Here is a 17,082-nt window from a genome sequence, read left to right as displayed (position 1 = left end):
TGGTGACAATGTTGGTGCCAAATTCCTAAAACAAACAAAGAAATTAGATACACTCCAAAATCCAATGTGCTTCGCAACAAAAAAGAAAACTGGCAAAGCAATGAACTATACAATTGGAAAGTCCTGGCTGTATTCCATCATTCCCACGAAAAATGTGACTCACTCACTCATTTTACTCTTCTCTTAATTGGCTTCGTAATTTACTGCACGCTTTTCTCCTAGGAACCATCCTCCTCCGCTACAATTGCCCATTCTAGGGTTAAGACGTGAATTCCCATCTATTGTCCGTGAGATGTCGCGTGTGCAAACTGTCAGTGAATATCAAACACAGCAAGAGGTTATGTTTACGTTTGCACAAGTTAACAATTGCACTTAACTTGGAACTATGACAGGGGGTCCTTACCAAGTGTAGGTCTGGGATTTCGTAGTGATGCAACCGATTTAATGGTTTCTTCTAATTACAGGTCAATCCGCATTCCGTTTCCCACCGAGCGAGAAGCAGAAATAGCGTACGACGTGCTCAGAGTCGACGCGGAGCCGAAGCGAAGTTTCATCACCAAACAGCTGAGTCGGGAAGGAAACATTCTGCAAGCGGATTTCACGGGCGAACTCGCTAAGAACGTCCGTGTGGGACTCACATCCTTTTTCCAGTCGTTGATGCTATGCTGTGAAACCATTAAAGAGTTCGGTCCGCCGTCAGAAAAGTACGATCATTACTAGGTTTTCCCGCCGGCCTTAGCCACCATGCCCGAGCACACGCCCGCCCCCACACCTGACCGGGCTGTCTATGGATTCGCCCTGTATCTACTGTTCGGTACCCTGTTCGTCGTCTACGTGATTTGGGCGTTTGTGCCCCAGTTTATTCTTGAAGATATGTTGGGACTGACATATCTTCCTGACAAGTATTTCGCCCTTTACGTGCCCATCCTGATCCTCTGCGCTACAACATTTTTCGCGTTTTTCATCTATCCCGGGTTGAATATGTCCTTGACGCCAAATATCGACGATCAGATGAGTATCCGCGACTCAAATTCAATTATGAGGTGTCAGCACCGCGACGAAGGAGGACGAAAGTGTGATAATCAAGTGAGGCAAGATATGGACAGTTGGCGCGTGAGAAAATTCTGCGATATACACGGCAAGGAGCAGTCTGGAGAGGGAGAGGTGGAAGTAGAGGAAGAAATAACGAACTGGTGCGATTGCCCCTCTGCGCATAACTGCTTACTTCGAGAAAATTCAAGTCACGTGCAGCAACTCAGGGCCAGGATCAAGATTCCAGCGATCTCTGACATGGACTTGGCTGATGTGTGCAAGGAAGTATTTGGTAAATAAACATTTTAAGATTTATTGTTACTTAGCGGAGTATTTTGTACAATACAATTTGTTGGTTTTCAAACGGCAGTTCAGATGCTTAGTCCAAGCATCAATTTTATTTTATTTCAAGTATTTCAACCTATGAAGTGTATAGAGTTGCCACAGGCCCTTGTGTGAGGCCGGGTTTTGTTCGCCTCCCAAATTTCGCTTAAGTGTACATTCGCGACTTATCCGAAAGGCTGAGGAAATATTGGATTAGGTGCACCTGGTCAAGTCTCTGTAGTTATTAGAGTCAAGGAAGGCAACTCCCACCGGGTGTTCAGCTACTCTGTAAGTTTACTATGAAGCCTCATTTTTTGTCAATATCAAATTTAATTTTTTCAAGTTATATTTTGCTTGGTTTGTTTTCTATAATCTACGAACGTTCTATTTGCTTGGTCACTATTTGCAACAATATACCCTTTTTTAAAAATTAGTTCATTAATTTCTAAATAGTAGGTTTTGTTCACAAGTGATGGTAGAGCAACCCGACCGCAGTAATGTAGGCTAAGTCCAACAGCCTCTTTCACTTTTTTTCTTATTTTTTTATACAAATTGTGCAAAATTATAAAGGAAAACATCAACTACGGGACGAACAAAATCTTTGCCGAGCCGCAAAAGCAATGCAAATATGAATGACGTCCTGAAAATTGCGAAAGAGAGGATAAAAAGGACATACTGGAAGAAATCAATATGTGGTACACCAATGTAAAGTTCACTCAACGTTAAGATACAACATAAAACTCGACATATAGAGGAAGCCAAGGACCAGCTTACGTTCCATGGCCCATAGACTGTTATCAGTACCTTTCACGGAAGAAAGGTTCGATAAAAATGTATGCATTGTGGATACAACCGTTAACAATGAAATCCATAATTGAATAAGAAAGAACCATGGAACGGAATCGCTTGACAACTTTGTTAGACAAGAGAAAAGGACAATAACAACACGATCCAATATAACATACTCTGTGGTAATGTTCCCTCCTTACGACGCATTATGGTCAAGGAAAGTATTGGTTTGGTGGCATCAATCAGTAATGACACGCAGAAGGATTATTAGGCACCGAGGAAGACCTTAAGAAGCAGGAGGAAAAAGCGGTATATACAGGGCAAACCAAACGCTCAGTCAGCGCTCGGATCAAGAAGCATTTAAAAGAAGCTGAATTAACAAAACCCACATCAATACTGCGGTCGCACATCAAGGTCACAAAATGGAAGAGGCGTTCGAAGATTTCCGGACTTCAATCCTCAGGAGCCCGGAATTTGGTTCGAAATAGTGGAGGTAAACTTTGTCTCGGCGGTACCTGAGCTGTTAATGTGTTGTCTATTGGCAAGACGCCTACGACCTACCCTTTAATCGATTATGGCGACAGTTGATGACCAGTCTTTGCTACCGTGGCGAAGTAGCTGACAAGATCTACGCCACACTCGTTTCGACACTAGGCCTCGCGGAAGCAACGTCATTTACAAGCACCAACGCCTTCAGCAGCAAAAACATGCTTAAAGTAGCTAGTTAAGCAATATTTAAACTAGCTCGCGGAGGTACGGGCAGTTAAAGAGCAGATTCACTCCGTGAATCGATCTAGACGGAAATCTTAACGTTCTCAGTTCAAATCGCGTACACAGTGCAACTGCAAAAATTCTCGCCTCGAGGCTAGTTTAGTTTAGTTTACTGGGTGGAGCCACACTCAGGCCATTGTACTATCCCCGTAAATCGCCTATTCAATGGCTTCCCACCTACGGTGTTCGCAGACTTGAGCGAATCTGAGCACAATCTTCAGAGGGAGAGAGTGTGCAGATTCTTCATTGAAAAAAAACCATGCCAAGGCGTTTTCATTTGAGATCTGAGGAGGCCGGGCAGTTGCATAAAATTAACAGGGCCGTCTCCTCCTCCTCCTCCTCACATTGGCTGCACATAGCCGAAACCACTACCCCAATCTTTTCCATATGGTAGTTTAAGGAGCAGTGTCCCGTTAAAAGCCCTACTAGGATTTTCATGTCCCAGTTCTTAACGGACAACAAAAATACCGCTCTAGTGGCCCTAGGCTCTTTCACAAGGATTTTCGCCTGCCGGCAAGAGTCCAAATTTCTCCACTCGGCTGCGTGGATCCTTGCAATTCACCCTTCAGAGTAAACTTAACAGTAGATGGTCGGAATCCCAGAGCTGGTTCTGGCCCTACCATTGTGGATCCAGACCCTCGGCGAGCCAGTCTATCAGCCTTCTCATTACCCGGGATGTTAAAGTGTTCCGGCACCCACGTCAGGAATGTTTCATTCAGCAGCACCTGATGACAACTCCACACCAACTGGCTTGATATGTAGTTGCTATTAGTGCTGATAATGTCGCCCTACTGTCGGAACAGATTCAAATGATGCGACCATTTCAGTTTTGTCGCAGACATTCTTTTGCTGCCAATGAAATGGCATATATCTCCGCCTGGAATATGATCGTTATTTTTCCGAGGGGTCGGGGCAGTTCTATAATCGGATTCCCTGAGAACACCACTGCGCCCGATTTGCCCTCCATGACTGACCCGTCTGTGAAGATTATTAAGTCTGTAATCTGAAAAGACTCATGGCCATTTGTCGATCATTCTTCTCTTTCGGTGACTACGACAGTGTATGTCTTCAAAGACGCAGTCGGCGTAGTACTCATTGTTCCAGTAATACTAAGGCAACCAAGTCTCTGAATCTGCGTTAGCAGCTTTCTGCTGTTAACAAAATTCAGTCTTGGCCACCAGACGATGCATGGATACATCAAAGTGGGTTTTATTATGGATGCATACATCCAGTATATCCGTTTTGGTGAAAGTCCCCAGGTCTTACCTATGCATTCCTACAGCACCAGAGCAATCTGCCAGATTTCTGACTTTGTTCCGGTGCTTCCACTTGTTCACTGTTGTTCACTTGGAGTCTCTAAATACTTGACTGTTTGTGCCAGCTGGATTTCCGCCCCTGCTAAGGTGGGTAACGTATAGCTGCCCCCACCTGGCGCTCCTAGTGAACATAACTAGTCCAGTCTTCCTAGCGGAGGCACCAACTGTGGATTTCATGCAGTTGCGGCCACATACTGTGTCTGCAAACTTGCCGGTAATTATTACAGCTAGGTCGTCCGCAAATACTTGCGCAAAGACTTTTTTGTCCTCCAGGAGCCACAGCAAGGTATCCATTACCAGGAGCCATAACAGTGGAGAGAGAATCCCTCCCTGTAGGCAGCCCTAAGACATTCTGCTTCAATTGACTTCTGGCCGACCGATATGTGGATTTTTCCCCACTCTAGCATGTGAATGATCCAACTGATTAGCAGCGGTTCGATTCCAAGCTGTCTTGCCGCGAATGAGACATAATTGAAGGCACCTTCGATGTCCATGAATGCGCCTAAGGCGTATTCTTTTTCGAACATCGCCTTTTCAATTTTTGCCTTAAGTTCATGGAGTGCTGTCTCCATGGATTTGCCTTTCTGGTAGGCGTGTTGCCTATGGTGGAGTGGCCACTTAGGAATGTATGTATCCCTTACGAACCGATCTACTAGTCCTTTCAGTAGGAAGCACTGTAGACTGATCGGTCGGAAGCTTTTTGCGTCTGTGTAGGTAGATTTCCCTGATTTGGGAATGAATAACACCTTTACATCCCCCGCCATTTAATTGGAATGTTAGCGTGTGCTAGGCATGCGCGATATATATTCTAATATGTAGACCTAGAGTGTCCATTCCCTCTATAACTAGCGCAGGAATGATGCCATCCGGACCTGCAGACTTGTGTCTATGGAACGAGTTAAATGCCCACTTTACTTGCTCCAGTGGTACTACTTTGCATGCCAGATTCCAGTCTCTCGGTTGAGGGCTGTAGACACCTGTTGGTCCCGAGGTGAGGTTTTGGATGCTGCCAGGAAGTTCACTTCAAGCAAATGGTTTGCCGTTTCTTCATCGCTTTATGTGTACCTCCCGTTCTGTAAACGTAAATAACCCAGTTTCTGACTACATTTTTTAACCAGAATCCGCTTCAGCTTTGAGGTTGCCTTAAGAGAGTTAGTCTCTTCGCAAAAGCGTCTCCATGATGATCGTTTAGCCGATCTTATGCTCTTCTTTAGAGCCTTCTGTGCCTCTTTATAGCGATTCCAGCTAGCGCCTGAATCACACTTCAGAGCACGATTGAGGAGCATCCTTATCGTTCTCCTCTGTTTTGCCAAATCTGATTTCCACCATGGTGCTTTACCTTTCTTTGGCATCTTGAATGGACAGCTTTCTTCGGAAGCTTCTCTCATGCTAGTTGTGATCCTCTGGGTTGTCTTCTCAATTCCAACAATGAATTTGATGCGCTTCCCAGGGATCGTGACTAGGGCGTTCAATTCTATTTTATACATCACCCAATCTGTCTTCCGTGGATTCCGAAATGGAGTGGGTGGAGGTGGATCCATGCCTATTACGAAATCAATGCGTCTGTGATCCGAGAGTATAATATCGTTCGATACTCTCCACTCTTCGATCAGAGCCGCGATGTCAGGAGATACCACCGTGATGTCCATGACCTCTCGCCTGAACACGTTGAAGAAAGTGGGTTCATTACCCAAATTAAGGGTCTGCAAATCGGTTTCTACTAGATATGTACTCCAGTAGTCTCGATCCTCTTGCATTGATGTTAGAACTTCCCTAGCAGATGCGGTGAGCGTTGACATCACCTCCTGCTATTACCCCATGTCTCTACTTCTGGCATATTGGATAGCTCTGATGAATGTTCCACTGGGAACGTCTTCTGCGTCATAAGAGAAATATGCAGAGCACCATAGTGTCACTTTATCTCCCTGTTCACTTTTTATGGTTAGCTTAGCCGATGTGGTGTCGCCATCACATAGGTCGTTAACTAAATTAGCCTGGAAGTCTTATGAGACTACTATGCAGGAGCGGGATCGATCGCTTTCATTGGCATACAACAGGTCAGCATGTTGGAAGTTTAGGCCCCTGACTACCTTGCTTCAGCTCGTCCGTTAAGGACTGGCTACCAATTAGATTGGTTCCCACCTGAGTAAGTGGAGAATCTGAGTCTCCATCGTTGAGCTTAGGGTTGCCCCTTCACTCAGGGTTGGATCGTCACGAGGTTTAATTGTGTTTGTTTAACAGGTTTGCGTTTTGATTTTTTGTAATTGGCTGCCATGGGGGAAAGCAGGTCGGTCACGGCAGACCTCCTTTTTGCCGAAACAACGCTAGTTGAAACCCAGAGTTCACCGTTTACGGCCACATCTTAACCCCTGTGACCATTCAGCCCTCGCCACGGCTTGGCTTGGGCTTTTGATTACCGCTTGGCTTCAGGTGTCACCTGCCGTTTCCTGGCGGATCTTCCTTACTGAGCTCCCTCACCACAACAAGGTAGGTACTCGTCGAGGCTATATGGTGATGATCAAATGCGAAAGTCCCCTTTCCTGCACTTCACGATGCCTGACTATCCAACCGCTATATTAAAACTCAGCTGCCTACAGGCACATGCGCCAATATAAGCATTATATCGCAATCATTATGAAGAGACGTTCCAAGGCAGCCAGGCGCAAAGATCACGTGACCAAGAGGTGCCATCATTGGCATCAATATATCAGCAACCGATTCAATGCAGCATGTCGCCAAATCAATCTGCAAACATTCTTGCGCGATGGCCAACGACATGAATGGAAACCCGATCTCGAAGCAAACCCGGGAAACTATCGCATCAATACATGCTCTCAGGAATGATATTGCACAAACCGATCTAACTCCGGTTCAACAACCTGCAGTGGCAAACCCAACAGTTCAACAATAACACAAATCCTCAACTGGCGTCACGGCACGGCGAGCTGAATTACCGTAATTTCCTTGCCCTCAATCACTGGCAGGGGAGTGCTATGGCGATGCAAATTACTTCCAGACACTCGCCTGGAATTAGAACTTCTAATTACCTTTCTTTTCTACCAAAGCGATCTTCTCCCTAAAAGTTAAATAAATGCTAAAGGGTTAAGTAGAGCAGTGACGCAATAGAAGAGAGAGTCCTTTCACTTTGTGGACGCCACGATGAGAAGCAGGATCGATATTGGATTTAAATAAATAAATCAAATATATAAACGTGGCTTCCATTGAACTTCTGCTGTGAACCATTAATACCACCTGGTAATTCCCAAAGTATAAACAAAACTCCAAAAAAAAACAATTTTTTTTGTATTCATTTAGAGGTGGCGGTGAGGAAGACGGGGCAACCCTGTCGGCCAAACCAAAACCAAGTGGCCGAGGAGAACCTCCATAGTGGTGGCACTTTGTTTGCCGGCCGTGATGCAGTAGGCGAATACTCCAAAGGCCTAATTAGGACGATCAGATCCGAGTCTGCACGGGGACTCATCTGAAGTGGTAATTGGCCACGAAACCGGGATAGCTCCTGGACTCTCATACTTCGGGTGAACTGCCGTTGTATGTGAGCTCGGTTATTTGCGGTAGGCCCCCTAGTGGGAGTTTCATGGGGGTTGTGGTTATGCTCAAGCGAGAAGAGACCTTCGGGCCTCAGCGTGGTGTTGCGTTTCAACACGGGTGCCGTGCTCTTTAGTTCGGTAGAGATTTAGAGATAGAGATGTTTGCAAGACAACTGCATCAGTCCAGTCAAAAAATCATTGTCCATCAGTCATTGCGATAGAAATACCCTAGACAATCAGTTTGCCATAATTTTCTCATTCAAATTGATGAAATACTGATCGTGTGCGATCAGCCGCACGTTACTCTGTTGAGCGTCATCCATGTTTTTCAAATGTTAGACCTTCCAGCTATGGTCAATTGATTTTTGAAACTGCGTATGTCTGGCATTTGTCCTTTGGACCCAGATATGTTTCAAGATATCAACTTCATGCAAGTGATCAGTTCAAATCGAAGAAATTGAAGTTGAAGTGTCAACAGTATCTAAACTTCGCAAATACGATGTTGTTTTCAATATATTCATTTAATTTTTGCTGATGAGGACTCACTGGCTGAGATGGATGTGAAAATTGAAGTCTATGGGAAGCGACCCGAACAACAATGGCTTGATAGGAACGTAAGAACCTCTCAACTCCACCCGGACCAAGCCTGTTATCTAGAAAAGTGGCAAAGTAGATCTAGACAGACAGACTCCTACTACTCTGAGTATTACAAACTACGCCCCCATAACTGTCATTTGCTTACCTGTTTCGTACAGTAAAAAGACGGTACACAACTGCCAGCAATAACAATCAAACACTAGTTGTGTAATTAGCATACCGATAGTAGTCCCGTGAAGCAATACAAAAGTTCGATGTATACAAAATCTCCATTTACTCCCACTTTTCATAGTAAAATGTATTTAAAAATTATTTTTTTAAATTTGCATTTCATTAACAAACTTATATATCTTAAAGGAACACTAAGAGGAATTCATTTGTAGTTTACACATCATCTTCGTCATCCATATACACTTCATAAACCTCTCCGTAAGCTTGATCATCTTCGCTGTGATTCCCACCTTTCAGTATGATCGTATGCTTTTCACTTCCCCTTTTCTCGGTTTGAATCACCTCATCTTCGCCATGGTCCTCATCACCTTCCTCGCTCATGCCGTCCTTCGAATTTCCATGAGTTTTCATGTGGGTTTTTAGGACGCAACGGTACGCAAAAGATTTTTTACATATTTTACACTTGAAGGGTTTATCCTTCGTATGGACTTTCTGGTGAGTTCTCAGATTCCCAGAAGTTGAAAAAGCTTTCGGGCAGAGCTTACATTTGAATGGGCGTTCACCGGTATGCGTTCTAATGTGTTTCTTGAGTGCGTGGCCGGAAAGGAAACGTTTATCACAATAGCTGCACGGATGACGACGATCCTGTGTATGGATTCGCTTATGACCAGCCAGGACATGTGAATGACTAAACCATTTGCCGCATACGTCGCAATGATATTCACGTGAGCCTGTGTGGCGAACCCAATGTGCACGTAAAGAGGCCGGGTCAGCGAACGCCGCTTCACATTGAGTACATTTGTATGGTTTCGCGCCTGTGTGAATGTTAACATGGCGCGTATAGTTGCCTCGCTGCCGAAACGCCCGGCCACAGTACGAACATTTGTATGGTTTTTCGTCGAGATGAATGCGCATGTGTTGCTTGATGTTGAGTTGATCTTTACCGCATACACTGCATTTGGTTACGTATCGTACCTGATTGTTGGGCAGAACGACTTTATGTTTTTCATGTTTATTCTAAGGAGAGCAAACATAAAAAAAAAATGAAAATATGATATTAAGTTAACATTGAAAAAATCACAACCAGAAAATTTACCTCTTCTTTGTTCCGTGTCCGTTTCAATCGCGTTCTTGTACCTGAACTCTCTGGCTTAGAATCAGGCATTTCGCTGCTCATTCCCTCCTCCTCAGGTAATAAATTTCTTTCAATTTGTATTTCAATTGTCCTTCCGCCACCGTCGTCCTCATTCTCTTCAACTTCAATCTGGTCATTTTGATCGAACTGCTCTTCCTCTGCTGCCTCGACTGAAAACTCCATATCCTCCTTTTCATCATTACTACCGAGGTTATTTGAAACTATTGTTTGTATTTCCCCTTCTACATATTCTTTGGAATCGAATTTATTCGGCGCTTCCAAAATTTCAATGTATGATTCGTTATCTCCGTCGTCAGAGTTTGATTTGTTTTCGTCGTTATTAGCATGATTCTCGCTTCCAACGTCTGAAAACAACTGTGGGAATTTATACTTAAGCATTTCATTCGTCCGCAAGCACTGTCTTCGAAATTTCAGCCAAATTATCAGCTCTGATTTGCAGATTTCGCATATAAAGCTAGGCAAGCCAGCTAAGTTTCTGACCTGTTAGAGAAAATGGAAAATATTTTAAATTTTATTTAATTATACAAGGTATTAAGCGATCTGGGACTTCATGCACTATGAGAGAGGCTTAGTTTCAACTTGAATTTTCTTGTAATTATGCGTTTCCTTATATGGGAGCCAAAACTTGTTCACCTCCGTTTGAGAAAGATATCAAGATGTCTCAGGAAGACGAGGTAAATTTCATTTATGATAATAGCATTCACTATTAATTAAGTGCAGTTTATATTCCACCCAGATAGTGGCCCCAACTTTGGGTTGGTGATTGGTATTTACTCAAAATATTCCTTGCTTGCCGTTAGAACCGACTAAAAGAGAAAGAAATTTATAGAATAACGACTGGTATATTTCACAGCACTGCCAGTGGTGAATCATCGGATCTATGATAAAGCTTCTGGAAGGTACTTCCTCTTGAGGTGGGTGTCGGTTTCTGAGAGGATTTTGATTTCAAAATTCCGGTTTCAGTTAATAAATGGCAACCATCATTCACCCCTTGGTAGGTATAGTGCATCAACCACTCCTACGCGTCACCGTTCAGGATTCGCTGAAACTCGCTCCAGGACTCCCCGAGACGCCCGCACTCCTCCTCTACTATTCTGCGCCAAGTGCTCTTGGGGCAATCAACTCGTCGGCCTTCTTGGACGAGTGGGTGCCACTGAGCGCCAGCAATGGAATTATCGCTCCTGCTTAATATGGGACCTATCAATTGCCACCACCGCCTTCTAGTCACATCGCCCACCGGTAACCGCCCTGTGCGCCGACGAATTTCTTTGTTCCAAATAGTATCAAACTAGATACGATACACGAAAACAGCATTGGCAACTTGATCTTGGTGTTAAGATAACTGCATTTCGAATTTTTCTAAAAGGCTACGAAGGTGAATCTAGCGATGTTAATAGGTCGAGTGACATCAAGTTGGGTACCACCGTCGACAGAAACGATATACAAACTGATCAATGCCTTCGATACTTTACCCATTAATGCAGACAGGAGACGCGCGATTACTCACCAGGGTGAGAATCTTTATTTCATTGGCATTTATCTTCAGTCCGACTTTACTTGCCTCTCTCCAAATGCAGCGCTATTTGGCCAAGACCCGTAAGTCGATAAGATAGCAAACAGTAATCATCATCTTAGTCGAGGTGTTTAAGGAAAGATGACACGGTCAAAGTCCTCCACGTCTTCCGGGCAAGATTACATGAACAGCGCATATTACAAAGACTATCCATTTCATCCGGATAGCTGAGTGGTTAGAGCGCAAGGCTGTCATACGGAAGGTCGCGGTTCAAATCTCACTGGTGGCAGTGGAATTTGTATCGTGATTTGACGTCGGATACCAGTCGACTCAGCTGTGAATGAGTACCTGAGTCAAATCAGGGTAATAATCTCGGGCGAGCGCAATGCTGACCACATTGCCTCCTAGTGTACCGTTACGGTCTTGAATGAAGTGCTCTAACACACTTCAAGGCCCTGATCCAACATGGATTGTTGTGCCAACGATTATTATTATTATTATCCATTTCATCCGCAAGAGGCGGAACTTCAGCGGATATCATACGATTAAAAACCTTCGACCTCTTCAGCTGCTCGTCATCGTGGATGAAGAGTCGACTGTCAGCATTAGTCACAGGACCATCGAAAGATTCGCGACCACATAAAAGTTCTGTCCGACGTCCTGTCCTACTCCATCGCTCCATCTGAGAGTCTGCTACGTTTTCTTTTTCTACCACCGACATTGCCCTTATAGACTTTCCAAGCTGGATCATCCTCATATTAAGCATTCTTCCAGGTGCTTCAATCTACTTTCCACCGCTTTGCCGGACACTGTCCAAAAACATGTTTGCACGTTTCGTCACGCTGTGAACAGAACCTAGTTTGGTGAGGTTTAGACAGTCCTTTGAGCGCTTGGATTTGTATCCCCTCATGAACAACCTGAACTGCTCCGTTGCTGGTAAGTTCGCGCAGTACAGTTCCCTCAGTCGTTCCTGTTCATATTTCAATGAGGTAACCATGAACCCGTTCCTGATTCCACAGAAGAGTTCTTGTCCGTGTAGATGCGTCTCTACTCCCTTCCTGGCCAGTTCGTTCGTCGCCTCATCGCTTTCCTAACCCAACATGCCCTGGAACCCAGAGTATCCAGACTTTATTGTGCGAACAGAGCGTATTCAGTCTCTCAAGGGATTCCCATACCAGTGTAGTACCTTTATCACTCCTTAGTTGCCGGTCAGAATGGCAATCTTTTGCCCCCTATAGTTGTTTTTGAAGTTAAAGGAAGCACATCTGTCTATGGCCTATATTTCCTCCTGGAATATATTAGTATGCTTACCCATTGGTTCAAAGTACATTTTCGTTAGATCCATGATCCCGGCGCCCGCTCGCTTTGCTTTGAGAGATCTATTAGTGCCTCGAATATTCAGTTGCTGATTTAAGCTCTAGGTCACTGCTACGCTCTCCCCTGCTATCCAAATTTCTTATCGAAATGAAATGTCGTGTTATCACCCGGGTATCAATAATTTGGGGTATCGCCTAGAAAGAATATCAATTTTCTTTCGGTTTAGGCAGCTCCCCGGCTCACTAACGCTCCCGGTCATTCTGAAGATACCTCTCCTGCATCTGCATTTGGCTTTGGCTGAATTGATGCGCATGGCTGTCTTCCTGTGGACAGCCTTAAGCAGTGTTCACGACAGTAGAATTTGTACCTGTGAGGACTTCCTATTTAACTACCCTCTGAAATACTGCCCATGCAGAAGGCCAAGTTTTTTCCCACTCATTGGGGATCAGGGCATCTTGTATCTCTGTGTGCAATGTGTTACCGAAAGCTCCTTCAATGTCCGAAAACGCACACAGTGCTCTTTCTTTTGTTTCTATGGCATCCCGTAATACATACAGCAGATACAAGACTGACACTGATGTGGCGGATTGCGCATTAGAACGTTAGTTCTAACCGTTTTCGGTGTGAGTGCTGCTAGGAAAGTCGGTTTGAAAGATTTAGGGCGAAAAGAATGCTTTTTACCCGCTTTCAAAATGAAGACATTCTTTGCAAGCCTCTATGCCTTTGATACACATTCCAAGCCTATGCTACCCCTTACCACTCTTAGAAGAGACCCTAAAATGATTTCTAGGCCTCTCTGGAGTAGTGCTGGAAAGATCCTACCTACTTTGGGTGATTTAACGGTTCGCACTGCCCATCTTTCCGAGCATACCTCTTTTGCTAGTTATCTTCTTTTTCCGCTTCTATTCGTTGTCGGGGTGTCAAGCAGAATCTTGAGCCGGATTTTAACCACAACCAGACGGTCGTGATTTCGTTAATAGATTTCATCATTATATAAGCACGTATATACAAGTATACAAGAAGACTGGCAAGACAATTGGCTTGTACAGTAAGAGCTTTAACGTAATGGTGAAAAGTTTCGAGCGAAACACGGCTGTCAACCACCGCGCAATTTCATCGTCGTAGGTGTTATCGGCTATGACTTTTGCCCCTTTATAGGAGAAATTATAAACTGTCCCAAAGTTGCAGTCTCCTATCTTTATTGTTCTTATTTGATCAGTGTCATTTAATGCTGTTGTTTGTTTGGTCTTTGGTGCTGATGTTGTCACCATATATGATATAATACATCGTCTTGCCTTCTTTAATGTGCGGCCCAAATTGTAAAAATAAAGCAGTGGCTTCGGTGAATGCAGTCCACCACATCATAAAAGGACCCACTGTGGAACAGAAAAGTCCGTTCAAAGCGCCATGACTTGGAGAAAGATGCCACGAGGTGAATATACTGTATTGGGTGTAGTAAGAGTGGTACATCATGAAAATAAGGTATACTTTAGTTTACTGTGCCTTAATTTGTTACAAAACGTCACCTAAGACATAAAAGAACCAAAAATATTCGAGCCACACTATACGATATTTACAACAACAGCAGAGATTTTGGATTGTTACCGACGATGGAGCATAAAATATGGGAAACGCTTACTGAACCGACACTATTCTACTACCAACCCTCTCTCCACCTCCACATGTCGGGGAGATTTCTTAATGAAAAACTGCAGATAGAGAAAGATGAAGGCGAGCCTCCCGCGCCTAAAAGGGGAATAAATTGTCCTCCAGGTTGGGGGTTGAGTAGGGCTGGCAGCCTGAAGTTACGAAACTACGAAAGGAGTCTAGGATTGTACTAATTTTATAACGACGGACCTGGCAACGAAAAGGAACTAACGATTTCTGCATTTTCTTGCTCCCTGTATAGAAAAGGATCGCGTTGCCCTAGAATCCTCTCTGACAAATAGACGGAATAGGCACGAGAGAACTCTGTATCGGAAATTGATAAAACTGACTAGGCTTACGCTGACGATTTTGCGAAGCCAGATAAAAGCAGCATATTGACAACATTGAAATTATGGGAAGAACCCGAGATGTACAGTCTACCTTCGTCCAGATCGAGCAGGTGGACTACACATTAATGAAGACAAGACGAAGTACATCGTGGCAACATCAGTGGCAAAAACGAAAGAACCAGCAAAATCTCTGAAATTCTCTCTCGAGTCGGGAAAATAAACCACTCTAGGGAGCCTCAATACCATTGTCGAGGGGCGTGCGCTCACTTCAGAAACCAACCCTTATTTTCGATAGCCAAAGGTCGTAGCCGGGGCATTGTTAGTATTTCAGTAGCAGTAATATTTCCAAATTTGCAGGTTGTTACACTACAAACTTATATCCCTCTTAGTCGCCTTTTACAACAAACAGAATGCTTTCACAGGACTATATGTTCTAAGCTACATAGTTTGCTTGCATAATGTGGCCCGGAATGGGTCTACTTACACCAACTATCACTGCCTCATGATTCGAGGAATTCGTTTTAACATTGACTTTCTGCACAGTAGCGATAATTGATCCAGAGTCAAATTAATGAATAGAATTCAAAATCCATCTCGATCCTACCAGGTCATTCTTTGCAGAGTCCGAGAAAAACGCCTAACTCTCGAGTTACCCGCAATTTTCGGATCTATAGAAATAAGCGGACAACCATTCACTTTACATTATCTCAGGCCATATTCAGTAAGTATTTACCTATAGAATTAAAACCATAAACAAACTTAACAAACCTCTACCGAAGTACATTCCCAGATCTTCTGCGGCATGTCAGGATCTGATGAGTTGAAAATTGGCTCCATGCAGCTTTCGCTCGCCAAGCATAACCGACAAACCTCTTCAACGGTCGACATACTTAACAATTTTTCCAAATTTGTTCGCTAACTTTAACAATTCACTTAATATTAATTGGTAAACAGCCTTTTTGGGGAACTTAATATCCGACGCGAGTCTTAACAATTTCTGACGTTCCCACGCAAGCTTGACATTTCAGTTCGCAGTGTTGCCAACTAAATACCGTTCCGTGGTATCTTCCGCCATCTGGATATCTTTGATATGTTGGCAGTGCTACCTTTGTACAAATAGAATATATGAAAGACGCTACGGTGCCTAGATGGGCGGTTGTTAATCCTTCACTGTTCAAAATATTTTGGAAATCACCAACCAAATGAAAGTGTTTATGTTCGTAAGTTGATTTTCTAGGAATATGCATGTATTCGAATAAAATAGACACATTTGTATGTGCGGAGTTTGACCGGAATATACAAAAATCGAAAAGAAATGTATAAACTTCAATGAATTAAAAACTATTAAACAATGAATTAAAAAACATCGTATATATTCAGTGAATTACAGGCAAATGTAACTTAAAAAGCGTATATTAGCATATGTAATTGAGTTGAGTTGAGTTGACTCATTTAAAAAATCAGTCAACAAGACGGACGTTTTTCCATTTAAAAAAGAAAATGTTTGACTGGCCATTGAAAACAGATATAATTATTTTCCACCATTTCTTTATAGAATTTAAGCTTCTACAAAGAAAAACAATTCGGAAACCGGAAGCTCAGCGCTTAAGGGCATGAAAAATTTTGATCATCTTTTATATAAGAATATTTGGGTACACGATGGTTCCATTTATACATATTATGATCCTGTTAAGGGAAAGTCGCACTGCGTCCTCGAAGAACTACGAGTATTGTGCCCCTTTTACTGGTTATAGGGTACCTATTGATCTTAGTGTCTCAAGCAGGCCTATAACCGTTAGGAACTTTAGTATGCTCCCTACTTCCAGATCTTTCAGCCTTGCCTCTGGTAGTAAATGTTCTCCCAGGTGCCTCGACCTACTTTGCATAAGTGCCGGACACTGTCCCAGGACGTGTATAGAGGTTTCGTCCTCCTCCTCACAAAACCTGCAGGCAGTGTCCGTAGATATCCCTAACTTCCCTAGGTGATAGTTCAGCCGACAATGACCAGTGAGAATTCCCACTATGATTCGGAGGTTATTTTTGGTGAGGTTTATGCAATCCTTTGTGCGCTTGGGTTAGGCCCAATATAATTCCCTCAACCGTTGCTCTTCATTTCTTAGATTCATAGCCATGAAACCGTTTACGATACAACAGAAGGGTTCTGGCACGTGTAAAGGCGTCCTGCTCCCATCTGAGCTAGTTCGTCCGCTGCCTTGTTGCCTTCCAACCCAGCATAGCCTGGAACCCAAAGTATCCAGACCTTGTTGGACGAGCCGAGTGTATTCAGTCTCTCAAGGCATTCCCATACCAGTTTAGGACCTAAGTGTCTTAATCGCTGCTTGGCTATCGGTGAGAATAGCTGTGTTCTGCCCCCTATAGTTCCTTTGCAGATTAAAGGAGGCACATTTGTGTACGGCGTATATTTCCGCCTGGAATATGCTAGTGTACCTGCCCATTGGCTCAAAGTATATTTTCCTTGGACCAATGACACCGGCACCCGCTCCCTCTGCTGTGAGGGATCCGTCAGTGCACCAAGTCATCAGTTGCTGGT

At 43.8% G+C, this 17,082-nt stretch overlaps 3 protein-coding genes across 3 annotated transcripts; 2 read left to right on the top strand and 1 right to left on the bottom strand.

The window, feature by feature from the left end:
- The first annotated feature begins 313 nt into the window (after positions 1–313).
- LOC119655852 (EKC/KEOPS complex subunit LAGE3) lies at positions 314–755 on the top strand. The gene is made up of 2 exons (XM_038061970.1): positions 314–408; positions 465–755. Exons 1-2 carry the CDS (start codon positions 386–388, stop codon positions 718–720), a joined length of 279 nt encoding a protein of 92 aa, XP_037917898.1. The 5' UTR covers positions 314–385; the 3' UTR covers positions 721–755.
- LOC119655851 lies at positions 717–1,401 on the top strand. The gene has a single exon (XM_038061969.1). It carries the CDS (start codon positions 745–747, stop codon positions 1,330–1,332), a length of 588 nt encoding a protein of 195 aa, XP_037917897.1. The 5' UTR covers positions 717–744; the 3' UTR covers positions 1,333–1,401.
- Positions 1,402–8,650: 7,249 nt separating this feature from the next.
- On the bottom strand, positions 8,651–15,552 carry LOC119656174 (zinc finger protein 558-like). Its single transcript, XM_038062520.1, has 3 exons — positions 15,300–15,552; positions 9,645–10,184; positions 8,651–9,565 (listed from the first exon to the last, which is right to left on the bottom strand). The coding sequence occupies exons 1-3, from the start codon at positions 15,417–15,419 to the stop codon at positions 8,762–8,764; spliced, it is 1,464 nt and encodes a 487-aa protein (XP_037918448.1). The 5' UTR covers positions 15,420–15,552; the 3' UTR covers positions 8,651–8,761.
- Between the last annotated feature and the right edge of the window lie 1,530 nt (positions 15,553–17,082).

Source organism: Hermetia illucens, chromosome 4, assembly GCF_905115235.1.
Source record: "Hermetia illucens chromosome 4, iHerIll2.2.curated.20191125, whole genome shotgun sequence".
In the NCBI taxonomy this organism is placed as follows: Eukaryota; Metazoa; Arthropoda; class Insecta; order Diptera; family Stratiomyidae; genus Hermetia; species Hermetia illucens.
Note: the sequence above shows the minus strand (reverse complement) of the source record. Positions and strands in the feature narration are given on the sequence as shown.